General features: G+C 50.2%; 2 protein-coding genes across 4 annotated transcripts in view; both read right to left on the reverse strand.

Moving 5' to 3' along the window:
- Positions 1–25,292, reverse strand: LOC123369348 (myosin-11-like). 2 transcript variants are annotated; one of them, XM_045014855.1, is made up of 5 exons: positions 24,485–25,290; positions 11,712–12,319; positions 10,862–11,015; positions 8,988–9,108; positions 1–3,603 (listed from the first exon to the last, which is right to left on the reverse strand). In XM_045014855.1, the coding sequence occupies exons 1-5, from the start codon at positions 24,794–24,796 to the stop codon at positions 3,344–3,346; spliced, it is 1,455 nt and encodes a 484-aa protein (XP_044870790.1). In that variant the 5' UTR covers positions 24,797–25,290; the 3' UTR covers positions 1–3,343. The 2 variants fall into 2 exon arrangements, with proteins under 2 accessions (XP_044870790.1, XP_044870791.1); XM_045014856.1 differs by lacking the exon at positions 8,988–9,108 and having other exon boundaries at positions 3,374–3,603; positions 24,485–25,292.
- Positions 1–27,104, reverse strand: part of LOC123369342 (maestro heat-like repeat-containing protein family member 7) — a 1,253,347-nt gene that overhangs the window by 765,656 nt on the left and 460,587 nt on the right. The window lies entirely within an intron of this gene.

Below are 27,104 nucleotides of genomic sequence, written 5' to 3' on the forward strand. Positions count from 1 at the left end.
TTTTACCCTGCTTTTTATTCAGTACTTGCAGAAAAGCTTCAGCAAAGGGCTGTGCTGGCCTCGCCAGCACGAGAGGAGCCAGGAGTCTGATCGGAGCCAGGCTACATACGTGGACATTGTAGAGCAACTCGGAATTAACGTTAAGCCAGATTCCATGTTCCCCACAAATGGGAAAACTCCCTGTCAGCTGAATGGGAGGCTTGCTTTGTTACAGGCCCAAGTACTTCACCCTTAGGCAGGGGAACCCTATGGCAGGATGAGCATGATGCCAAGGAGGGTGGCTGTGGCCCCAGAGGCTCTCAAGCCCAGGAGAGGATTGATGGTTTGCATACAGCGCTCCCTGTTCTGACCCACCATGTTCTTTCCCCACTCCATCCCACAGAGCAGCACTCCGCCATTTCAGGGAAAGCGCTTCCATTTTGCATGAAGCCATGCGAGCCCACACCTGAGCAGAAAACCGGTTTAGAGCAAGGCACGCTGGGGATGAGGCCAAATATCGCACTGCCAACAGAGATCCACCCGAGGGAGGTTTTGGTATGTGCCCATTTGCTCGGTTTCTAAAACAACTTTGGCAATTCAGCACTTGCGGCCTCCTGAATTGGCAGCCAGCTCCGTGCCAGAGGCTGAAGCACACGGCCCACAAACCTCGAGGCCTCCACGGGGCTGAGTCACAGATGCGATTCCTGCAGCTCAGGCACGAACAAACAGCAGCAGCTCCTTCGCCTATGGATAGCTGCAGAGCAGCAGTTTCCCACTGGACAGGGGAAAGTCTGCAGCTGCATTAGGCACATGGAAGCAACTGGAAAAAAATGTCATTTCCTGTCCGACACTGGAGGCATTACATGTTTTGCCCAGAATCCCCCCCCCCTCCCTTTCTCCTTGGGGTCCTCAGGCACTGTCAATACACCCTCTGCTGAGGAGGGCTGAATACACACATGATCAGCAAGGGTGCGAAGCAGCATCAGGCACTGCTCAGGCTCCCAGATCTCATTGCCAGAAGTCACTTCAGAGTCTTAGTTGTGTCCTGTAGCCTGTCCTCGGAGTTCTGATGTCCCCACTCGCTCCGAGCGGAACATGCTGCTTTGGCACCTTTCTCTGCCCTCCGACAGCCTGAAGAGCTGAAGGGCCATTTGCCATCCCCCCACATCATACGACTCCTAGCTTGAGCTTTCAGTGCACCACCTCCTTTTCTGCAGCCAGTGTCCTGGTGAGCGGGGTAGCAGCAGTCTTGTCAGCGCTGTTCAGATGATGAGACAATGCTAGAATGTTCTGGATCCCCACAGGACACCTCAGGCATTATGGGAAGGCATCTGCCATGTGTCCCAGCTGATGGCACCAAGTGAGCTTAGAAACAGTAATTGGCACTAGAGATGGTTGTTGGAAAATAGATTCACGCACACAGAAAGTTTTGATTTTTCCCACCAAAAATAGATCCAAACCCCAAAATATTTTGTCTGGTAAATGCAGCCTCATATTCCCTCTCTTTTATAGGCTGTGCTCCCCATACAAAACTATAATTTACCAGAGTGCATCCAAGCAGTCTAGAGGAGAATGGGAACAGACATCTGAACTACAGCTCCCATAAAGCAGGGCAGCACCATTTCCAAATCACAGTGTTTCAGTTTGCAGAATTTGCTTTTTCAGGGGAAAAAAAAATCTCTACGTTTGCCTGCAGACAGCAGGAATCGCTTGGTACTTTACAAAGGCCAGGCGCAGAGGGCAAGCCACCTGCCAATGTGTGGCAGAGATAGGAACAGAACATGGATTTCCAACATCCTAGTTCTGTGCTTTAACAAAATTGTCCTTCCTCCTTTCAGTCAGTGCAGAGTGAACATGTGGAGGAGAAGACGACAACAATTTAGGCAGATTGTCTCCTCTGTGACTCTAGAGTGGAGCTATCCTAGCACTCAACTGAAGTCACTCCAAACCCCCACTCCCACATCAGCTGGTAATCTGGGGAACACTAGATTTTCTTTCTGACAAGAAGCAGCCTCTGTGTTCTGATCTTCAGCCACAGAAGGCACAATGCTCAACCCCAACCCTGCCAATTTGAGACCCACGCATCTCCATGGGGTACATATGTAGCACCAGCTGAGAGTCTCTGTACCCACCACCACCGGACACACAACCTCCAAACTAGGACTACAGGGGTGGCATTGCACACACCTCCCATCTTTGCAAGGTGTCTCATGGTGGACCCATAACCTGCTTTGCAGGCCCCTCTCCTACCCTGGAGCCTGCTGTGTTGAGAGCTCCAGTGCATCTTCCGGGGATTGGGGGTAGGGGGGAAGGGAAGAAGAAAAGAGAGAGTAGGGCAGCAGGTGTATTGGGCATAGGTCAGCAGGCTTGACAAACCATTAGCAGCCTCCAGAGCCTTCTTCTGAGAGAGTTGTACACATTAAAATACAGCTGCTTCCCTTCTGCAGAATTAGGCAGACAAGCAAGTACACCTGGAGTGGTCTGAACACTCTGGTGTTTCACTTGGTGAGATAAGAGGTCCAGAAAAGGCTAGTAGTCTTAGTCCACCTTGCAACGCCACAAGAAAGCTTAGCATGACTGTCCATCTCTTCCAGGGTAAGGCTCAGAGTACGAGAAGCCATAGCTCTGCGAGGGATGAGCAGCCCTGACTAGCAATGCCCTCTGCTGTATAGGCAAGCTCACACTGTGCCAGGAGAAACTGGCTCAGCCAGGAAATTCCAGCTGGAAATACACACACAGGTAGTCCTACATCTTTGGTAGTTTGGCTGCATCCTGCCATTAGCATCATCTCTGCATAAGTTTTAAACACGTCTGACATGCAGAGCACAGGGTAGAATCATAAATGGGCAGCAGGAGAATATTCCAACTGTTGCTACTGAAAATAACAAAACAAAAAAACCCCTAAATAAAGATGTTTACTGGCCAACTTTGCAGACCCAGGTGCTCAACTTCCCTCGCCATTAGCCGTGTGGTGCATCTTTTCGTGCGAGTGTGCCGCACATCTGCAGATGCAGCGTGGCTGAACGCACACACGAACAGCTGCACATGTGCATATAGCTAGTGGGCTCAGTTTAGGCACTTAGGTTTGGAAGTTTAAGACAGATCTTGTCAGCGGCACTTTCCAGGAGCCTTCGGCAAGGCCTGGGGCTGCTCAGCCTGCCATTACGTGGCGGTACACAGCTCCCAAGAGAAGGGCTATTAATTGGGATCCCGTCTACACGGACTCCTTGTAAGCTGTAAATACTTTAAAGAAAACCAAAGCAAACCACAGTTGTGTCCAAGGAAAGCAGACGCCACCAGCTCAGTAACCCCTACTCCCCCTGCCCCAGCTGCTTGCTCCAGGGGCCGCATCACAGCTTTCTGTCTAGGCACACAGCATCCAAGAGACCCTGGCACTGGTCAGGGACTGGTTGCCCACGCTGGCGATGTGTATTTTGAAGCCAGAGTCCGTGACGTCCACAGCTCTCACCGAGATGCCCACGGAGCCGCGAGTGCTCAGCCCCACCAGCCCCAGCATGATCGCGGGCTGGGTCAGGACACGGTGCGGGAAGCTGACCTCGCGCACGCGCGGCCACCCACAGCCGTCCTCAGTCTCACAGCGGGTCTGTACTTCTCCTGAGAGACCTGACGGGGGCAAGGGAGAGAGAGGGGAAGCAAGAGGTTAGTTTCCTTCCCCTTCTGTTGAGGGCATCAAGCCAGTCTTCCCACTGACCCAACACACTGTCCCATTACACACTCCATTTCTGTATATCCTCCCTCACCATGAGCGGCAACCCATAACTGCAGAGCCAGAGTTAGGTAGCTCAGAGACCGAGCTATTTACACCATCACAGCTGTACCATGCCCTGGAGGAAGGTGTATCTGGGATACACAGTCCCGCAGCTTTAAATTCCCACCAGTCCACCATATTAGTCAATAGCATTCCTGTGCAAGGGGGAAGAGGAACTTTAGGGCAGCAGGACTGTATCGTGCTCTCTGGTACGGGGCATAAGCATTGCAAAGCCCAGTGCGCTCCACCCTCAGGGGACTTCTCATTTTTGCAGGGACTGGAGATGGCCACTGCACATATCACAGTCAATTTCAGTGCCCTCCAGCGAGTCTCAGCGAGCAGAGATCTACCAAGAGACTGCAGAGATAGGAGTCATTTAGCCTGGAGAAGCACCACCACAAGGGGCTGGAAGGTGACAGCCCTGAGCAGAGATCTGGTATTACAGCACAAAGTCATGGGAATGCTTGGCACACCACAGGGCAAGGAACATGCCATCACTAGAGATGAACGCCCGCTCCTCCAGGAAAAGCGATCAGTGCTGTGACAATTAGAGGGGCTCCTCATTAAGGCACAGTGACATGTGGCACATTCTCACCAACTAGTGTTCCACGGGGAATGGGAACCACAGCATCAGGGAACTATGCCCAGAGTGGAGAGAGGATAGGACAGGGGATGGGACCCCAAGAAAAACAACCCAGGGAGAGGTGTCAGGAGCCCAACGGAATTCAAATCTGCTATAACCAGGGGGTCTGGAGTCGCAAGCTCTGGCTGTAGCCAAACCCAGAGCAGTAACCATAGGCACCACAGCCACTCCCCACTGCTCTAGTGTGACAGGGAGACCCAGTTAGCCTGCGGTTAGGGTCTCATGTCATTCCCTGGCTGGGTGCCTGGGAGAGGAACATTCAGCCCTGAGCGGGGAGGGAAGGCAGGCAGATGGCAGCTCCACAGGGAGCAACGTTCAGCTCTCCTCAGGTGAAAGGACCCTGTAGGGCGAGGAAGCCCTGGACTCGGGGGAGAGCCTGCCTCAGGAGGGCAGAGACCCGTTTCTGCTCACCATGACGTGCTTCCCTTTGGGAGGCAAGAGGAAAAACCACTTGCATGGCTGTTCTCAGAGGTTCTGTGGTACAGAATAGGGCACTTCCCCTCCACAGAGAACCCCTTACCCCTGCCAGGTATCTGGAGAAGCCCCTAAGGACTCATTCAATCAAGACCCTTCCTGTCCTCATCAGGATTTCCAGGGACTGAGATCAGATTTGATTTTGTAAAGAAGCCTCCATGCTGCCTTCCCGTGCAAACAGCTTTGGGGACTCGCAGTCCCACAGTGCCCCCCTGTGGATATTACTGGATAACAAAATTTAGCTGCAAATTTGGATTAAGATATATGGAATGTCACCTGTCTCAGATGGTTCAGAGACTCTTACCACGTCCCGCCCCACCCAAGCACACTGTCCCTGCAGGCTTTGCCATGTCTCGCTCACCACAGCTGCTCATTGGCTCATAGACAACCGGGATAAAAATGTTCCAGGCTAACTGCAGCTGCTGCTCTATTGGTGCCAGTGTCTAATCCTTTGGGGGAAGTGCATTCAGCCAGTGCTGTCCTGCAGCAGTGGGTTCCAAGGGTTGGTTACACACTCCATGAAAATTCCTTGTTAGCTATTTTAACGTGCACTGCTTCTGAAATTCACTGGGGAGTCCCCTTGTTCTCTTAGCATGCTACCAGGTAACTAGGAGGCTGATGGACCTTCTAGCTCAATTATTATTCATGTACCTCTATCATCAATTCTCCTTCCCAAAGGAAACAGTCCTAGGGGACAGATGCATCCCAGGAGTGACCCCCCACTGACCTCCATGGACTTACACCAAGCCAGGCTGCCCTTTGCTCTCCAAAGCCTCTGCGCAAACACACAAGGCTTCCAGTTACTTTGTTACCCTTCATGCCAGTCCCACACAGAGGCCTTTCACCCCACGTTGGGTGAGAGGTCTACTATGCTTCCTCCTGCCACCCGCAGCTACCACATTGTGGTGCGCCTGGCACCCTGATGAGGGCTGAAGCAGCAGCGGCCAGCCCACAATCCTTCCTCACACTCAAAGCCACTGATGGCGTTACCGATCAGCTGTGTGTTCTTAGGGAACCAGGGCGCAGTACCCAGCCTGACTCACGAAAGACCCCGCCCCCCAGCCTCTCCTTGAACCGCAGCCAATCAGAAGAAAAACTTACAAAAAGCAATGAAAAGGCCGTGGGAGACACACCTAACACCCCCCCACCCCCCAAGACAAGGGGGACAGGATTAAGGAAACTCCCCTAGCCTCATTTTCATTGAGGATGGGACAGGGAGGCATCCCCATTAGCATACAGAATGGAGAACAGAGATTCCAAGGCAAGAACCCCACGGAATTCTGGGACCAGAAAAGCAGGGAAGCACTGCATGGAGGATCTCTGCTCCAGCTGTTAATAAACCCACACCTGCACACACCCAGCTCGGCAATTATCAGACCAATTCTAGTAATAAATCATAGAATCACAGGGTTGAAATCATCCCAGCCAGGGTTTTGTCAAGCTGGGCCTTAAAAACCTCTAAATATGGAGATTCCACCACCCTCCTAGTGAAATAGTGTTTCCTAATATCCAACCTAGACCTCCACCACTGCAACTTGAGACCATTGCTCCTTGTTCTGTCATTTGCTACCACTGAGAACAGCCGAGCTCCATCCTCTTTGGAACCCCCCTTCAGATAGTTGAAGGCTGCTATCAAATCCCCCCTCATTCTTCTCTTCTGCAGACTAAACAATCCCAGTTCCCTCAGCCTCTCCTCATAAGTCATGTGCTCCAACCCCCTAATCATTTTCATTGCCCTCTGCCAGACCCTCTCCAATTTGTCCACTTCCCTTCTGTAGTGGGGGACCAAAACTGGACACAATATTCCAGGTATGGCCTCACCAGTGCCGAATAATCACTTCCTTTGATCTGATGTCAATGCTCCTACTAATACAGCCCAATATGCCGTTGGCCTTCTTGGCACAAAGGGCGCACTGCTGTCTCATATCCAGCTTCTCGTCCACTGTAATCCCCAGGTCCTTTTCTGCAGAACTGCTGCTTAGCCAGTTGGTCCCCAGCCTGTAGCAGTGCATGGGATTCTTCCTTCCCAAGTGCAGGACTCTGCACTTGTCCTTGTTGAACCTCATCAGGTTTCTTTTGGACCAATCCTCCAATTTGTCTAGGTCCCTCTGTATCCTATCCCTACCCTCCAGCATATCTACCACTTCTCCCAGTTTAGTGTCATCTGCAAACTTGCTGAGGGTGCACTCCACGCCATCCTCCAGATCATTAATGAAGATATTGAACAAAACCAGCCCCAGGACCGACTTTTGGGGCACTCCACTTGATACTGGCTGTCAACTAGACAGCGAGCCGTTGATCACTACCCATTGAGCCTGATGATCTAGCCAGCTTTCTATCCACCTTATAGCCCATTCATTCAATCCATACTTTAACTTGCTGGCAAGAATACTGTGGGAGACCATATCGAAAGCTTTGCTAAAGTCAAGCTATATCACATCCACCGCTTTCCTCATATCCTTTATTGGTATCCAAAATAGTGAAGCTCCCTAATTGCATTGTGAGCTCCCTCCAAGGAACACTGCCCATAGCCAGGAATGATCAGTTCCCATTGTCTAGCCTGAACAAAACAACTTTGGTATTGTCCCTTGAGCCAACAGTTTACCCATAAACAAATCTAGTGTTCTCCCTTGAACCATTGTTGTGTCCCTACAAAAACCCCTACCCATGGCTCAAGTAAGTGCTCTGAAGCCTGGATCCAATATCTGCATAAGTTCCATTGGGAACTCATCTTCTCCTGACTGATCATGCTGGGGGCTCTGCCTGTCTCCAGCACTCTGGACCCTCGGTACCACCACCACCTGGGACCCTCGATCAATTCAAGCTTCATGGAGTGGTGAGAACCCACCTCTCTCTCTAGGTGTAGCCTTCTGACCCTGACTTGTGTGATCAGTTATAGTTTTCTAAACCTGACTTTTATAATCAAATGCAAGTTAGATTTAATATCATCACTGTTTTGTTTGGCTTCCCCTGTATGGTTATTACCTGGCAATAAATAACTTCCATGATTAAGCTGGTTGCTTCCCTCTCTTCCCCAACCCTTGTGGGTATTTTTTGGCGTCCCCATTCGCTTTGCAGCAACGCTCCTCATACCTAAGCTACAGATCCCTGCAGTGCCTAAAAATCCTTTGGGGTTTGCTCATCACATGGGTTCCTACCTGGGACATATGAAGGTGGCAGCTTGGAAGTGCTGCATGACCCAGCCTGCTGAGTCCAGGGGCACAGAAGGGGTCAGCTCGGAAGTGCTGCTTAACCCAGTTGAGAGAGAGCGTGAGTGAGTGTGTGTGAATGTGAGTACGAACCCGAGTACGAACCCAGCCCTGGGGAACCAAGGTCCTGCAGGATAGCTCCATTGGGAGGGAACTTGCAGCAGGGAGAAGCAGGGCTCCGTGTGAGAACACAAGTGACACAAGCAATACACTGATGGAATTACAGAACCCCACCCCCCACCCCAAAAAAGTAACCTTAATAAATGAGGTTTCATATTCACCCACGAAAGCTCATGCTCCAATACATCTGTTAGTCTATAAGGGGCCAAAGGACTCTCTGCTGCTCTTAATAAATGAGCATACCCAAAAGTAAGAGACAAATCTGGTAACAATGGACACGCGCAATGGGGACCTGCTGCACAAACACCCTGTTAGACAGACAGTGATGGGAGCAGGCACTGGGACCCAGCGTGGGCTTAAGACAGATCTCAGCATCTTCTGTGCTAGTCAGAAATCACTCCAATTGGGTGTTTTGAGGGCAGGGGGTAGGTTAAACAGAGCCTGTGCAGGGACAGCCAAAGGGGCCTGCTGGGCTGGTGTCAAAGCTCACGGACAACTCGACTGCCGCAATAACAGTGCACTCGATGGTCTATGGACTTGTTCCCCCTCCCGTGCCCGGGGGCAAACATCCCCCAACCATTGAAGTTTGCACAAGGTTGAGCCACCGAGCACTGGAAGAGAAGAGACCCAATTGGCTTCCATCTCTGGTTCCCAAGCAGCATGCAGAGAGATGCATGCACATGCCCATCTGATGAGCAAGCAGAACACGCAGCAGGGGTGGCTCCCAACATCGTTCAGTCTGTGGGTCCCCCCTAGCCCACCCCCATGCTCGAGGAAGGGATTTTGCTCTTACACTGCTGCAGGCTGGTGCCCAGGCTGCTCTCCAGATTGGCCATCCCAAGCTTTAGACCCTGCAGCTGCTGCTCCACCGCACCAGAGAGCTGTGTGTTCAGACTGACCATGCCCAGCTCCACCTGAAGAAAGAGAGGAAATCCAGGGCATGGGACAGACTCTTTGCTCCAGGCACAGGCTTCCTCAGAACAGTGCACGGTGAGAGGCATGGTCACAGCCACATGCTGTGACCTCCCTGTGGGGCTGGGAGCTATCCCAACTTCCTAGCCAAGGACACGCGCTTCTCGCCCTGCAAGGGGCTCTCACACACCCGTGTATGTGGTTGCCTGGATATTCCCTGCTTGCAGATGGCACCGCTGGAGAGTTCCACTTCCCGCAGGGTCCAGGGAGGGGCCAGGTGAAGGGCTTTCTAGCAAAGTAAGCACGCGAGAGGCACTGGAGACTGAAATCCTCTGCTTTTGGTTCCGAGACCTGCACATCCTCCTGCACTGCAGGGAGCAGCACTGCCCACATCTGCACTCTTAGGGCTCCTAAAGCCCAGTTCCAGCATTCCTCCTCACTGCAGGTATTTGCTTTGGTGGGTTTAGGCCCAACCCAGAAACTCATGTGACTAACTGTACTGCAGATCCCCCTCCCCAAAGGATATCCAGGTACTGAGCTGTAAAGCTCCCCCGCATCTCCACACCCAAGAGCTGAGAAATTCTGCTGGGAAGTAAAACCAGGGGATTCTGCTACCAAAATAACGTCACATTCCATGAGCCCAGCCAGCTCGCTACAAACCGATAAACCTCCAGAGCCCAGCGCAGAGCTGTGATGCAGAAGCCCTCACTTGTGCGTTCTGCAGGACATGTATCATCAAGACCCATCTCTTTGGATGCAGCCTGCCCTACACCGCCTGAAGTAACAGCATTTTACAGTGATCACAGCACATCAGTTGCAATCATTTTTAAATCTGCAATTCCATGTCTGTCCCCCGCATAGGCGACGACTCCATGGGTGCTCCAGCCTGGGAGCATCCACCAGCAGGCAGCTCCCCCCTTCCTCCTCTCCAGTGCCTCCTGCCAGCCCCCGCCAATCAGCTCCTTCCCTTCCTTCCCAGTGCCTACCGCCTGCTGTTCCACAGTGTGCGGGAGGCTCTGGGAGAAAGGGAGAGGAACAGGGATGAGGCATGCTCAGGGGAGGGGATGGAAGGGAAGGAAGAGGTGGGGCGGGGATGGGGACTTGGGAGAAGACGGCAGATCCTGGGGCAGAGCGGGGGGGTTGAGCACCCCCTGGGCCTGGAGAAAGCCAGTACCTATGTGTCCCCCCTCCCATCCTCCAGCCCTTCTGAGATCGATAGCCAGGCCCGGCCTGTTCTCATGGGCAGCTGTTTCCTCTCACTCTTCATCATGTAATACGAATCACGCTCGTTCCTCCAACCCCTTAGACAGCTTTGTATCTCATCTTTGAACTCCTATGACACCCGGCCAGCGTCTCCCCCAGCTCTAACAGGACAGTAGAACACCAGAGTTACAAACCAACTGGTCAACCACACCCTCATTTGGAATCACAAGTACACAATCAGACTGTACAGCACAGTACTGTGTTAAATATAAACTACTAAAAAATGAAGGGAAAGTTTAAAAAAAAAAGATTTGGCAAGGTAAGGAAACTGTTTCTGTGCTTGTTTCATTTAAATTACAATGGTTAAAAGCAGCATTTTTCTGCTGCACAGTAAAGTTCCAAAGCTGTATTAAGTCAGAGTTAAGTTGTAAACTTTTGAAAGAACAACTTCCATTCCCAAGGTGTTCGTACCTCTGAGGTTCTACTGTACTGCTTGTTCCTCTCCCTAGGCAACAGTGGAGTGACCATAGCATGGTGGCCCGGAGTCCTCACCTGAGTCACATGGCCCTGAAGAGCACGAATAGTTGTTTCCAGCTCTGAGATCCTGCCCTTCAGCTCTCTCCTCTGGTCAGCAATGCTGTGCAGTGCCTCATTCACCTGCTCCTGTGTGGCTGATCTCTCCATCTTCAGCTGCTGGATCTGCACCCTGGAAGGCCCAGAGAACAGAGTCAAGACCCACGGGTCCCCATGGAGCTGGCTCACATGCCACTGGGCGTTCGCACGCTGAGTGGCTGTCTGAGATACAAGCCTCCAGTGAGTGCAAGGAGGAGGCAGACTGCTTTCTAATGGCCTCTGAAGAAGGCTACAGTTCACTCCAGCTCTTCATTCAGCTGCACAGGCTTCAGAGTGGGCTAGCAGACAGAGCCCCAGTGACTTGTAGTCTGATTGCTAGGCTGTGCTGAAGCTTATCACTGGATCTTCGCTGCTATTACCCATGCTAACTAGATTAAGCTAGCGCCAGCATAGCCACCCAGTTTATCTGTGCGTGTCCCAAGCGATGGCGTGAACGCCACCTCCCTCCAGAGACTTCTCCAGGCAGGTCTGTCTGTCGGGAAGCCTCTCTTGTATTCAGGGCAAACGCTCTGCTCTGAACTGTATCCCCTTGATTTTAGCCATGTCCCCTCAATAATGCCACCCCTGCTTTGCTGTTAAGCCCTTCAGATCTGGCACATAGCTCTGCCCTCTGTGACGAGGGCTCTGCAGGGCTCCACTTGGCCAGAGATGTTCAAATCCCATGCTCCAGGGAAGGGACCATTTGTACTGCACCTAGCACAATGGGGCCCAGCCTCTCAGCGCTACTGCAATACACGTAACAAACATCAGCCTCAAGTGGCCATCATACCGGAGGTTCTCCAGCTGCCGAGGTTCAGAGCTGTCGCTCCCGCTCTGATTTGCGGCCATTTCCTGCAGCCCAGCCAGAGCCTTGCTGTTCTGCTCCAGCTGCAGCTGCAGGGCACGTGCCAGCAGCGTGGTGCGGTTGAGGCTTCCCTCCAGGACGAAGGTCCGGGCTGAGAGGGAGCCAATGTCGTTCTCCAATCTCTCGCCAGCCACCTTCGCGTGCTCTGCTTCCTGCTGCATGGCTTGCAGGCTATGAGCCTTCTCTTCCAGGCTTCTCTGGGCACTGGTGAGGGAGCCGGTCAATGAGGCCACGCTCTGCTCCAGCCTGGAACCCGACGACAAGAGCCTAGCCACCTCTTGCCTCAGCATCTCCAACTCGGTGGTTCTCAGCTGCTCCAGCTGGCTCTGCAGCTCAGTCCCAGAGGGGAGCTCTCCTCTCAGCTCGCTGATGGCCTGCTTCACTTCCACCTGGAAGGCGGCAAGCTTGCTGATAGGGTCAGAGGCCACGATGCGCTCAGCAGCGGCAGAGGCTCGCTCCAGTTTCTGCCTAGACAGCATCTGGGCCAGCTCCAGGTCAGAGAGTCGCCGCTCCAGCTCCGCTGTGACAGACAGCTTGGAAGGAAAGAGAGAGAGAGTGTGAGGAGGGTGTTCTGGGACCTGGGGACAGCCAGAGAGACGAGGCCAGGCCTGGGACACCTGCCACTGGCCACCAATAGGAAAGGCATGGGGTAAAGCCTCCTCAGTGGGAAGAATGGGTTGAGAGAGAGAGAGAGAGCGCGCGCGCAGGGACAGGAGGAGAGGAGACCCCATCCTTCCAACGGCAGCCAAGTCCTGAGAGGAAGAGGAGTAATAGCAGGCACCACAGCACCAAGAGTCTGCTGCCGCTGCCCCTGCCCACCTCCAGTCACAGCAGCTGCTCATGAACAGCCTCTCTCTAAGACCTAGGCCGAGAGAGGTCAACCAGAAAGTGAGGCATTTGGGCCAGGATTAGCCTGGTCCTAACTACAAGGGTAGTAAGGGTTAATCGTAGGCACTTGTGTGGGTCCCCCAACACCACAGTATCCGAGCACTTCACAGTCTGTAATGGATTTGCTGTCTCACACACCCTGGGTGGGGGCAGATGGGGCACAGTGGGGAACCGAGACACAGATTTGCACCGGTACTAAGTACCTAAAGGTGCAGAGAGACACCTCATGGGGTTCAAAACTCCAGCCAGGCACCTCGCCTGCTTCAGGAGCTCTTGTGAATCCCAAGAGGCGCCTATCTGACCCTTGAGGTGTCTAAGTACCTTTGCTGATCCAGCCCTGGGACGTGCCCAAGATCAAACAAGAAGATGGTGGCAAAGCAGAAAACTGAACCAGGTCATCCGAGTCCCAGGCTAGTGCCTGAACCACTGGCAAAGCCAGCAGAGCAAGCTTAACTGAGAACCAGAAATTTCGAGAGCAACTTTGGCTGCACATCTCAACTGCAATGGCTGGCTTGCTGCTGCCAGGGTCACGTCCCTGGTTACTAGGAGCGCCTTAAAAATTATATATAGCTTGTAATGAGGATTTTGCAAGTGTGCATATGTCTAGATATCAAAGCACCAAAATGCAGTAAGGGCCACTTCTAGGAGCTTTATTGATCCTGTCTGCACAACATGGGGATCCACTGAGCACACACTAACTCTGGCAGCCAGCGTTTTCAAGAAAGTGGTGACACCTTTTGAAAGCCAAATCTCACACCCCACCGACTTCCTGCCAGAACTGGGGGTGCTCAGCACCTCTGAAAATCAGACCTTGGTGTTTCAAGCTGGGTACCCAAAATGAATGTGCCGCTTTTGAAGCTTTGGCACAAAACATCCCATCACAACATGCATTAGACCAACCCAGGAAGGGTTCTCTGGGGCCCTCTTCTACAGTTGTTCCAGAGTCACAGGCAGGGATCTGGAGGGGTCTCTGCAGAGCAAGTGCTCAATGGAGCCATCAGCTTAAAACTTGTTTGTAAGCAAGTTCCTTCATCTCTGCATTTACAGCCCCTTAGAATGATCATTGGACGTGACACACTGTAAAAATCCAGTGCCGCCCCTACTTCCCTCCACACTTGGATAACAAAACAAACAAACAGAGTCAGTTTTGCTTTTACAGGCCACGTCTTTTCAGGCTCTCCCCAAGGTTACATTTGGTTCCCAACAAGCAGGGAATATTTAGACATTTTAAAAGGGATTTTTTTTTAATTGTGAAAACATTTCACAAAACTAGACAAATCAACTAAACATCAAGCCAGATTTCAGTGTGTCCAGCCATAGTACAAACACCCTGCAGCCAGCCAGCCTACCAACCCTCCATTTTGGGAGGTGTTAATCCACAATCTGTGCCACTCTCTCTCTGGTATTGATACTGAAAGAAGCAACATACAACAGGCTTCAAAAAAGATGCAAATAAAATACAAGGGGCTTCTCAGTCAGGAGGCTGTAGCTGCTGGGACCAGTACACAACATTCAATCTCAGGTTTCATTTACAGGGTTTAGGATTATACCGGGCAAATCCCAGAAATGAGCTGCAAAAGATTTTAGCAGCCTGTCATCACCCACTAGACTAAGCTACAGTCTAATTGTAGGCTCTAATGGACTCGATTTTTTCCTAAAATAGAGCTGTCCCACCTTAGCACAGACATCTATATTACCATCTTACAGAGCTGAACACTCATTAAAAGCAAACCTGTCAGGAAAATCAACAGATTTTTAAAAAGACCCCCTGAGAAGCAGTTTCTGTTTGGGGTTAGGTGGCCCCTAGGATGCTTGCTGCTCTTTGCTTCCGTTTCAAGGTTCTTGTGTGCAAGCAGAGGCTATTCTCAGGGCAGGAGCTGCGGGAAACAAACACTCAGCATTAATGGGGGAAAATTGAAAGGACGTCAAATAAAAAACCCAAAAACCTAAACTATTTTTAAACCTGCTATCACTACAAACAGCCAGGAGCACCAGAACCAGGGAACTCTAGCTTTTAGTGGGCTGATTTTAGCTATAGATAAAGTGCTATCAGCTGCACAGCATTTTGTTTAGGTGGGTCAAAGGGAAAAAAAAAAAAAAGTCCTTGCTTGCTAAACTGGAATATGAAGACTTCAGTGACAGACAGGGAGCACAGGAGCGGGTACAGTCCTGGAGAACAGAGCTCTTTAGTTAAGCAATGGAAGTGCATTCCCCACCCCGACTAATACATCTCAGTCCTACCCTGCAGGGAACTCCTCTGGGGTTCGGTCGCCTGGTGGTCTATTGAGTTTTCAGCCTCTACGCAGAAATTGCCAGCAAAGAGGCCAGTTTAGGGAGTCTACCTTGGTAAATTCATGGTGGTATCCCAAGGCCTGCCTGGATTCTATCGGGCAGATCTGCCCACCAGGTCCTGGACTGGCCCCCCTCACACATTTCACATATGTGAAAGCTGAGAGCTGGCAATCACTTCCAGTCACTATTGATTGAGAATGGAAGACTCTGTATCCCGTTACCAAACTGGCTAGTCCTTCCTGCCAAACCAATAATCTGTCTGTCCTGGGGTCATAGATCCCCCCCCATCCCAACTTTGCAGATGACACTAAACTGGGAGGAATGGTAGATACGCTGGAGGGTAGGGATAGGATACAGAGGGACCTAGACAAATTGGAGGATTGGGCCAAAAGAAATCTGATGAGGTTCAACAAGGACAAGTGCAGAGTCCTGCACTTAGGATGGAAGAATCCCACGCACTGCTACAGACTAGGGACCGAGTGGCTAGGCTGCAGTTCTGCAGAAAATGACGTAGGGGTTACAGTGGACGAAAAGCTGAATATGAGTCAACAGTGTGCCCTTGTTGCCAAGAAGGCTAATGGCATTTTGGGCTGTATAAGTAGGAGCATTGTCAGCAGATCGAGGGACGTAATCATTCCCCTCTGTTCGGCATTGGTGAGGCTTCATCTGGAGTATTGTGTCCAGTTTTGCGCCCCACCCCACAAGGAGGATGTGGAAAAACTGGAAAGAGTCCAGCGGAGGGCAACAAAAATGATTAGGGGGCTGGAGCACATGACTTATGAGGAGAGGCTGAGGGAACTGGGATTGTTTAGTCTGCAGAAGAGAAGAATGAGGGGGGATTTGATAGCTGTTTTCAACTACCTGAAAGGGGGTTCCAAAGAGGATGGCTCTAGACTGTTCTCAGTGGTACCAGATGACAGAACAAGGAGCAATGGTCTCAAGTTACAGTGGGGGAGGTTTAGGTTGGATATTAGGAAAAACTTTTTCACTAGGAGGGTGGTGACGCATTGGAATGGGTTATATAGGGAGGTGGTGGAATCTCCTTTCTTAGAGGTTTTTAAGGCTTGGCAAAGCCCTGGCTGGGATGATTTAGTTGGGGATTGGTCTTGCTCTGAGCAGGGCGTTGGAGGAGATGACCTCCTGAGGTCCCTTCCAACCCGAAGATTCTATGAAACTGCTTCTGGTAACACTGCAGAGTGCCAGTGCAGAGAACAGGCTTTCAGATTAACAGTTCCTGCCAGCTTGCTCACTTCTCCTTAGCCTCCAGCCCTCTCAGAAAGGAATTCAAGAGGGGGCTGCTGGAGCAGTGTTCAGTCAGTGACCAATGAGTTATCTGCTAACTAGGATCAATGTATAAGGGTTATTACCCAAACCTTACCCACAGCAGGACAAACTGCCTTATTAAATATTTAACTAGCAAGGGAGGCGAGTAGCCCTGTTGAGACAAGACTGCATTGACAGAAAGAACTAGAGAGCAAGTGAAAGCCCCGTGGACAGGTCAGAAGTCAGCTAGCTTATCTGTTCCCCCGCCCTCCCCCAGCATGTTACTGTGACTGTGATAAGCATGCAGGGATGGAATGTAGAGTTATGCAAGGGAACAGCAGCAGAAGTAGCACATCTGGGGTTGATTTAGGACACTTTTGTGCAATGCGTGTTTCTAAATAAACAGGAACTCTTATAAAGGGACAGGAAATTCCTCCGAGAACCTGCACTAGCCCTTAAAGAAAGGCCTCAACAAATCTAAACAGCTGAAGGCAAATGCTTTCAGTGTCCAGACCAGAGAACTTAGTTCATTTTAGTTACATTCAGAACAGTGCAGCCAGCTGGAAAGTTACCAGTACTCTCCAACCGCAGAGAGGGGTCAACCCACCACCATACAGAAGTCTCTAGTAGTTAAACTAGGGAGACCACAAGTCAGGATTGAAGGGTTTTAATCCCAGCTCTAGCACTCCATCTAGCCTTGGCCTGAGTGACAAGGGGCCACTGATTTGGGGGGGGGGGGGGAACGATATCAGATCTGAGAGGTCTCAAGTTGGGCACCAAAAATCAGTGGCCACTTGGGAACACATTGTTCTAGCCCTTTCCCCAGGTATAATATGCTACAACAGCAGCCCAGAAGCACGTTGGGCTGTGCAACAGAGGTAGGATACCAGGAAAAGTGAATGTGAATGGAGAATTGTAGGTGCTTACTTACTTAAAATGATGGACCACTTTGGAACGGATTATGTGCCAACTGTATTCACTTTACTTCTGTGTAGGCATTTGTCATAAACATACAGTTAAGGGTAGCATAAAATCCCTCTTTACCCTGTAAAGGGTTAATTCCTCTTTTACCTGTAAAGGGTTAAGAAGCTCAGATAACCTGGTTGGCACCTGACCAAAAGGACCAATAAGGGGAGAAGATACTTTCAAATCTGTGGGGGAAGGTTCTTGTTTGTGTCTTTGTTTTGTTCTCTCGAAGTCAGCAAAGGAACCAGGGCAGGGTAAATACATCTCCTTCAGCAATATCTGGACTAAGCATCTAGTATTGCAGAAATAGTAAGTAATAGCAAAGAAATGCATTAGATTATCTTTTGTTTTAGCTTGCGAATTTTCCCTGTGCTAAGAGGGAGGTTTAACCCTGGTTTTGTAACTTTAAAGTTTTGCCTAGAGGGGAAATCCTCTGTGTTTGGAATCTTTTTGTTAACTTTTCACAGGGTATCTTCCATCCTGATTTTACAGAGGTGATTCTTTTATTTTTTTTTTTAAATAAACTTCTTTTAAGAACCTGATTGTTTTTCAGTGTCCTAAAGACCCAAGGGGGTTGATCTGTGCTCACTTTGTAACCAATTGGTTAGGATATTATTCTCAAGCCTCACCAGGAAAGGGGGTGTAGGGGCTTGGAGGGAATATTTTGGGGGAGGTAGGCCCTCCCTGAATGTTTAAATCACTTGGTGGTGGCAGCGATCAAGGACAAGGTGGAACTTGTGACTTGGGAAGGTTTTAACTTAAGCTAATAGAGTATAAGCTCAGGGGGTCTTTCATGCGGGTCCCCACATCTGTACCCCAGAATTCAGAGTGGGGAAGGAACCCTGGCAGCATTGACTGGTTATGCAGAGTTACGCAAATACAACTGTGCAGTCACTGCTGGATTGCTTTACACTCCACAGTTTTGGTGAAACTGAACAAGCAGATGGATATTAGTAGTAACCAACAGCCACTGAATGGCAGGAGGTGGAAAATATACTTCTCTCCTCCCAGGCATGAGTGGGGCTTTCCCACGCAAGTTTCGGAAGAAGGGGACGAGGTTACATTCTGTTGTCCCGATGCTATGATTTTGGAGTCTGTGGCCAGCATACCCCATCGCCTTCTCAGGCCAGGAGGGATGGCTCTGAAGTCTCTGATGTAAAACATCTTCACTTCTGGAGCTATAGGTTCACATCCCAGCAGGACCAACTCTGACCAGTCAAGATAGATAAATACAGTTCTCAGTAGTTTCCTGCGCGTTGGGCTTTGAGTAGAGACCAAAGACCTGTCTGAAAGCAGGAGTTTGCTCCACTGGTCACTGGATAATTAATATTTCTTGCACCGTCTCAGCTCTGCGATTGACTGTCCACTAGTCAATTGCTATCCTCTACCCCAGGTGGTGCTGCATTCTGGCAGCGTTAGGTGCATGTAGTTCGCTTTGGATTAAGGGAGACCTATAAATGCAAGATAACAGCATGGTTACATTCACTGAAGAGTCTCTGCAGACACTGGGGAGCATGCACAGTGCTGGGCTTTTCTTTTTTTTTTTTTTTTTTTTAATTGGAGATATACCAATCTCCTAGAACTGGAAGGGACCTTGAAAGGTCTTCTAGTCCAGCCCGTGCCTTCACTAGCAGGACCAATTTTTTTCCCAGATCCCTAAGTGGCCTCCTCAAGGATTGAACTCACAACCCTGGGTTTAGCAGGCCAATGCTCAAACCACTGAGCTATCCCTCCCCCCAAAAAGCTCAGCACCCAGCAGCTCCCACTGTGACATTTACAGTTAAATTTTCAGGAGAGCTCAGCTCCCAATATGCCAAGCTCACCTGAAAAAACTGGCCCCAGCTGTGGGTGCTTCTGTCCTTCTGCAAATTCTAGCCACGTGGCCTATCAGTGAGGGAGAGCGCTGCCCACAAACCCACACAAGCATAGACCCCTAGTAATGCAGAGTCACTCCACAGGGAGTGGACCCTCACACTGCTGTGAATACATCAGGTGCAGAGTCACAGAGCTTTAAAAAAAAAACGGGTTCATGTTTGGGTGCCTGCCCCTTGTTAGAAAACAACATGGCACAGCTGCCAAGGGATGCCTCCTTCCTTCCAGCATATTCAGAGTCTTGGATAGACAGCTGTGAACAACAGCCCAGATGTGAAATTTCTCACAAGCATGGTGCATGCATGCACACAAGTCTAATCACACATGGGCTGGGCGGGGGGAGAAGAGGGTCTGGTACGATGACACCCCCAATATGGCAACTAGCACCAGACACACCCCTTTTCCTCTCCTCCACAATGGAAAGCGTATCTGTTGCCTCCTCTGTTGTTAGAGATTAGCTGTATTACTGCCGTGTGTAGGAATCCCAGTCATGGACAGGGACCCATCCTGCTAGGCACTGTAGGCAACAGAACAAAAAACAGTCCCTGCCCCAAGGAGAGAGAGAGGCAAGCTGTGGGGGGCCTGGTAGCACAAGGAAACAATATCAGTCAGCATGTCATTCTGTAGCCTCCATTCCCATTTTCCTTCCCACGGCAACTATGGGCCAGGCCATAACAACCTTCTGACAGAGGACGACTAGCAGGGGCAACCCCACCCCCACCCCCCCGGCTCACTCAGCAACTCTGTTCACAGCTTAGCAAGGGGACTAATTACTGATCAACAGCGAGCATTTCCTTCCTGATCCTCTAGCCCAGCCACCATTTCCCACCAACTGTCAATACACTAGCAGGATTAAAAAGGGGGGGAAAAATTGATAGGGAATTAATTCCACCTCACCCTTTGTGCTACCAAACTCTAAATACTGTGTTTTTAAAAGGTGTGCAGGGGGGGAGGGGAGAAATAGGCCTATGGGACTCAAGGTGCAGCATTAAGAAAATAACGTGTCTTCAGCTTGTGCTTTATACATTAACCAGCAACCTGTAAAGTTTTCATAGCTGGGGGCCAGGGAGTTGCATGGCTGTTCTTGAGTCATTAATGGAGTCCTTCCCATTACATAAAGTGAGGTTTTAAAGAGACAAGACATCACTCCTAGGATAAGAAGCCAAAATGGCAAAGCCTGCCAGTACGTTATACTCATAACCACTATAAAGCAGTAGCCTACATCCAAGCAGGAAGTCGAGAGAGGATTTGGGTCTTCATTTTGTAGCCAACAAAGCTCGCTTCAACACAACCAACAAAGCAAGTAACAGGTTTCTCCAGCACCCTCCTCTGAAGCATAAGGCATTGGACACTTTCAAAAGCAGGGCAGAGGACTGGTCTTATTCAGTCAGACCACTGGCCCGTCAATGCCTGCCTACCAAGGGTAAAACCCATCCCGAGGGGGGGGGGGGAGAGAAGAGACGGGACGACAATACCTAGGTACCACGTTGTGATGGTACCTCTCATAAGGCTTTATGGAAATATGCTTAGAATGTGTTTTATGCTGCATATGCCATGTAACATATCTCGGTAAAGGTTATGATCTACTGAATGTATTAATCCTATTTGTATGCATGTATCATTTTTGTATTCGAAGTTATAAATGTTATGAATGTTGGCTGTGTACTGGCTTAATTTCTAAATAACCTTAGTAGAGCATTTGGTCAGTTCCTGGAGAAAGGAATGTTGAAATTAAGTACCTAAATCAAGAAACACTTAAAGGACAATGGATCTTGGAATGCTCCAATCCACACAAGAAGTCTACTTGAGGGCATTCAAGGTAGCATGTAAACAATGGATGCTACCTGTAAAAACTGTGAGTCATGCATGGACATGTGACTTGCCCAGGTGACTCCTAAACTCCATCTTGGAGCTGGACTTTGGATAGGAGTGAGTCTCCATCCACAAGAGAAAGTCTATTTAAACCCCTGGGAGACCCCTCCATTTTGTCTTCAGCTGGCTAAAGAGAGAGCCTCTCCACCCGCCCCAGGATACCTGAAAGAAATTGGAACAAAGGACAGTGACTGCAAGGGGTGCGAGTGATTGCTGGACCCAGGCTAAAAGGAGATTAGTCTGTAAAAGGGAGCCTTCTGGAACTGGTGAGGATTTTATCTGTATTCAGTTTGATTAGACATAGATTTGCACAATTTTTTTTTTAATTTTGCTTGGTGACTTACTTTGTTCTCTCTGTTACTACTTGGAACCACTTAAACCCTACTTTCTGTATTTAATAAAATCACTTTTTACCTATTAATTAACTCAGAGTATGTATTAATACCTGGGGGAGCAAACAACTGTGCATCTCTCTCTATCAGTGTTATAGAGGGAGAACAATTTATGAGTTTACCCTGCATAAGCTTTATACAGGGTAAAATGGATTTATTTGGGTTTAGACCCCATTGGGAGTTGGGCATCTGAGTGCTAAAGACAAGCACAGTTCTGTTAGCGGCTTTCAGGTAAACCTGCAGCTTTGGGGCAAGTAATTCAGACGGGTGTGTCTGGCTCAGCAAGACAGGGTGCTGGGGTCCTGAGCTGGCAGGGAAAGCAGGGGTAAAAGTAGTCTTGGCACGTCGGGCGGCAGCTCCCAGGTGGTTTCTGTGATCCAACCCATCACACATGTAAGCCCTCTTTTGAGGGCTATTTTGAAGACCTTGGTATTCATCTGCGGTGAATGCAGAGGACAGTGGTTCTCAACCTTTCCAGACCGCTGTACCCCATCAAGAGTCTCGCTTGTCTTGTCTACCCCCCAAGTTTCACCTCACTTAAACTTAACATAAAAATACAAGTGTCACAGCACAGTTATATGATAAAAATGAGAAAGTAAGCATTTTTTCAGTAATTATGAAATAAATCAATTGGGATATACTCTATTTACATTGTATAGTACACAGAGCGGTATAAACATAGGGTTACCATACGTCCGTATTCTCCTGGACATGTCCGGCTTTTTAGTTCTCAAATCACCGTCCGGAATTTTTAAAATATCAAAAAACATTCGAGAAAATATGGACATATGGTAACCCTAAGTCCAAAGTCCCAGGGCTGGCGGCGCTTCCAGGGGCAGCTCCCAGCACCCGCCCGCAGGAAACTGCGGTGTGGGAGGCCTCTAGGCACAGAGGCGGAGGGGGTCTCCACATGCTGCACCGGCTCCCTCCTGCCCAATCAGAGTGGTGGGGATGGGGCTTGCAGGCACCAGCAGCGAGCAGAGAGCCCTCCACGCCCCCCACACCCAACCCAACCCTAGGAGCTAGAGGGACCTGCCGGATGCTTCCCTGGAGCCGCCCCAGGTAAGCGCCGCCAGGACTCCCCACCTCGCCTCCCGGCAGGTCCTCTGGATCTTAGGGTTGGGTCAGGTCGGAGGGGGGTGGGGGGGGTCGCACAGAGGGCTCTCTGCACGCTGCCGGCACCTGCAAGCCCCGCTCCGCGGCTCCGGCAGCTTTCATTGGCATTTTTCCTGGCCAATGGGAGCCACGGAGCGTGCGCTTGTGGCGGGCGCAGCATGTGGAGACCTCTCGGCTGCCCATGATCCTAGGCGCGAGAGGGACCTGTGGCAGGAGGGATGAGTTGGCAAGCGGGGAGGGTGAAGAGGCGAGCAGTGAGCAACGGGGGTTGAGTAGGTGTAGGGTGACCAGATAGCAAGTGTGAAAAATCGGGACAGAGGGTGGGGGCTAATAGGCACCCACATAAAAAAAAAGCCCTAAATATTTGGACTGTCCCTATGAAATGGGACATCTGGTCACCCTATGTAGGTGAGGGGGGGGGGGGGGGAAGGCCAGCAGCGGGGGTTGAAGAGGCGAGCAAGCCTGCAGTGAGTGGGCAGGCAGGGATGAGGAGGCAAGAAGCAGCGAGCCAACGGCAGGCAGGGGTTCTCGGGGTGGGCATGGGGGTTTCTGGCAGGGGAGTGAGGAGGTGAGTGGCAGGTGGGAGGAGGCGAGCAGTGGGTGGAGAACTGAGGAGGGACGCAGCAAGCCAGCGGCAGGCCAGGGAGTGAGGAGGGGTGCGGTGGCAGGGCCGAGCGGGCGGGACATGGAGCAGTGGGGGTGGAGCGTGGGAGGAGGGAGGGAGGACTGTGGGTGAGGCCGACACCCCCCCATGCAGTGTCCTCTTTTTTGAATGTTCAAATATGGTAACCCTAATAAACACATCATTGTCTATGAAATTTTAGTCTGTACGGACTTTGCTAGTGCTTTTTGTGTAGCCTGTTGTAAAACTAGGCCAATAACTAGATGAGTTGATGTACCCCTGGAAAACTTGTGAGTACCCCCAGGAGGTACACTTACCCCTGGTTGAGAACCACTGACCTGAGTCACTGCACTTGAAATAATTTGTGGTGCATATGCCAAATGTGTCTAAAGCTTATGTCATATAGAGACATCACCCGTCCTTACATGCAGCCCAAGCACTTGATGATAAGCAGCAATAGATTCTGCTGCCCTCCAACACATGATGGTCTCAGTAACTTCAGTGAAGGAACGTAGGGCTGGACCACAATTACAGAGCCCAGAACAAGGGACTGTGGGGAGCTGCACTGCCCCAGAGAGAGAACCAGGGGAAGAATGTGTGTGTCCCAGATGGGTAGAAGCTCTGTCCCAAGAGGCACACTCCTTTAGTGAGTCGTTACCACACAGCCACAAATGAATTTCAATGCCTGCAATAGCAAGAATTGGACAAACCCAGTAACAGTGCAGGTACATGCCAAGAAGCTTCCTCCATACAGTAATGCCAGCTCCCCTAAGCCCAATACCATTCCAGTCCTACTCCCCAGTGCATCTCACCCTGGACCTTTGATGTGTAATAAAGAGACTGACAACCAGGCCAGAGTTCCTTTGTTCATGCCACTAAATTCACCCACAGAATGCTTGATACACAGACTGAGCACATTTCCATCCTAATATGGAAGTCAGCTCTATTAACCCATCGTGTCCTGCTGCAGGCAGGTCAAGAGAAGAAACCATCCTAGTGTCTCAGCTCACACAATATGCGTTCCTGTCCCACTAATCCATGGATAGTTACAATTTGGGACACCATAGCTGCGAATTTCGGCGGCGGGGGGGGAAGTTTGGGGATTCTATCTGTGTGACGTCCATCATCATTCTCAAGTATGTTCCTGATTTTGGACCAAAAGTAACAGCCCTACTTTCTTTCACAAGCCTCCCTCCCTTACCCTGCACACAGCTGGGGGAGCCTCGGGAGCGGCTGGTCCTCGTTTCTCTGATCATGGGGTGTAGACAGGATATCCAGGGTGCAGAGATAGAAGAGGACATTGATTTAGAACAGGCCAGGAGGACACACAAGGGGCTCAGAGGTGAAGAATACAAACTACAGCTAGGGAGAGCGAACTCCCACCCCCTAAGCTGCACCCCCGAGCACCCCGCTACCTGCTCTCTCGTCCTCTGCACTTGCTCCTTCACCACCTCCAGCTCCTCCAGGCGGCCCCGCAGCTTCTCCACGGTCTCTCCCAGCTGCTCCAGCGTCTCCAGCTGGTGCACAAGCAGCCAGCCCAGGACGGCCACCCCGGCAGCGGCCACTCCGAGCAGCAGCAGCCCCAGCACGGCTCGGCACCTCCAAGCCCAGGCTTCCCTGTGTCTGGGACCCCCGGCCGCCCTCTCTTCCATCCGGCCCGGAGCAACGAGAGCCCCAGCATTGTTCTCAGTCCGTCCTCTGCCTGCTTTGCGCTGCTTGGCAGTCATGCTGCCCCCGTGCAATTAACCCAACTGCAGAGATTAATGCTGCCGGGCCAGGGCACGCAACTGGTGCACTGAATGCAGCTGGTGCGAGGCATACGACAAATGCAATTAGTGCTTGCAAAGCGAGCAAGTTGTCCAAGCAGTGCAATACATGGGAATACAGCTAATGCAAAGCATGCACTGCCCCCGGCTAATGCAATCACTGCTGGCTGCCATGCTTACAACTACTGCAACAGCAGCAAGGCATGCAGAGAATGCAGTTGATGCAATCGGTGCATTGCCTCCAGACGTTGCAATAAGCGCAATACTGCATTGAAATAAATTCCTCGATCCTTTGGGGGGCTTAACGGAGTCCCCAAACGGCCGCTTTGCCCACTTCGATGGCCTCCTCGGAGCTGACTAAAAAGTTGAAGCCGAAAGCCAAACTTTTTTCCTCCTCCGCCAAAGAGCAGGCAGAAAACTAGGGCAGGTGAAAGGGATTGTGATTGGTTCCAAGGTAGAGCCCTGAACCAATGAGAAAAATAGAAAGCCTAGCCGCGGAGCGGGGGGGAGGGGCAGGTAAACTGAGAGCAGCCAATAGCACAGGGCCACACGGATAAGGGGCGGGAGGGAGACGTGTAGCAATCAGAGTGCGCAGGGCAGGTGCAGGCTGCAGGAGGGTGGGTGCGATTGGCAAAACCGATGAGCGACTTCAAAAAACACTCCAAGGATGAGCGAGATTTTCAACAGCTGGTTGGGTTACAGTACAAATTCCAACGCTGTGCAAACCTGGCCCCCAGTCCTGCAAGGGAGAGCCCCAGGGGCTTAACTTTGTACTCTAAGGGTACGTCTACACTGCTGTGTCAGCCTGGGGTTTGAACTCAGGCTCAAGTCTAACCCTTCTTTCACCCCTTCCAGTCTACACACAAATCACACTAACCTAAGGCTTGAGCCCAGGGCTCCAGGACCCCATGGGGGTAGAAGGGCAGAGCTCAAGTCAAGCTAGAACCCAAGATGCAAGGTCTATTTATTGCTTTGCAGTGTGGATGCAACCCTACTGGACTTGTGCTGTGGCAGTTAACCAAAAGTATCCTATGTGTCCTCTGGACGGTCTAGTCTGGTGAATAGTCAAGTTTTCCCACACTGTGCCATGAACCAAGGCATAGAGCAGGTGCATTTCAGGAGGGCACTAGGAAGTCTGGGATATGGTTGCCTGGACTCAGATCTGCATCCTGCAGCATAGGTAGTGGAGACCCAGATTCAGGCCCAGGTTTGAAAATTCTTTACCTAGGATTGACAATCTGTAGATGCTCAAGCCCTGGGTTCTCTAACACAAGATCAGCTAACTCACTGTGATTTCCACTAATCACAAGCACCAATGGAAAAAATTAGCAGGAGCATAGCACCCACCAGCAGCCAAGCCTAAAATCTTTAGTTTGTTTTATATTTTCCCAATTTGTTATTTTAGTTTAGAAATATTAGGCCTTGTGTGCCTGGGGAAGTCACACCATTTTAATTCAAATTAGTTTTGACTTTTTTCAGTTTCATTTAAATCTCTACCCAAGCAACAAGCTAAACCAAAATAAGCTGCTCTTAAACAAAAATAAGAGCACCCAGTAAGGGGTTTGAACCAATTTAACTAATCCTTTTAAATCACACCTTAACTTAAACTGACAAAAAAATGTCATGTAGATAAGCCCTCAGGTAATTCAAATCTGGTTTTGATCTGATGGAGATGATTTTTATCAAAGGCTTCCTTTATCCAAAATGTTAATTGATCATTGAATGCAAGTAGGAAGTTAAATAACACAAATAACCAAAAAGTTTTAAACAGTCTGATTAAAAATCCTCTCGCTTCTTAACAGCTCAACTTTATCTCTTTTTTCTCATCTTCTTACTAGGTATGCTTTTTTGTTTTGTTTTTTGTTGTTTTTTTGTTTTGTTTTGTTTTTACAGTCATAGAGCTTTCCAGCCTCGACAGCCTGTGAATTTCTTATGTATAAATGAACAGGAAATAAAACCCCCACCCCTTTCAGGCCTTCTTTGCACACCATAAAGCGACAAAAAATGGTCACAAGGCCAATTTTTTCCCTTCACGGATCATCTTCAAAAGTTGTCTTAAAGTTAACTTGCAATATTACTTAGCCCTTTAATTCGACCTTTATAATGCATCGCTCTGAGACTGTTTCATTAAGAAAGTTCAGTATTATCGTATCCCAGTTTTATAGACTCCTACTGGCTAATGACAGAAATAGTGTGTTTATTATTATTACTTCTTCTGAGCATTACATTGTGGTTCCAAGAAATAGATTCAAGGTCTGAAAGTCAGGAT

Source organism: Mauremys mutica, chromosome 4 (genome assembly GCF_020497125.1).
Source record: "Mauremys mutica isolate MM-2020 ecotype Southern chromosome 4, ASM2049712v1, whole genome shotgun sequence".
NCBI classification, from domain to species: Eukaryota; Metazoa; Chordata; order Testudines; family Geoemydidae; genus Mauremys; species Mauremys mutica.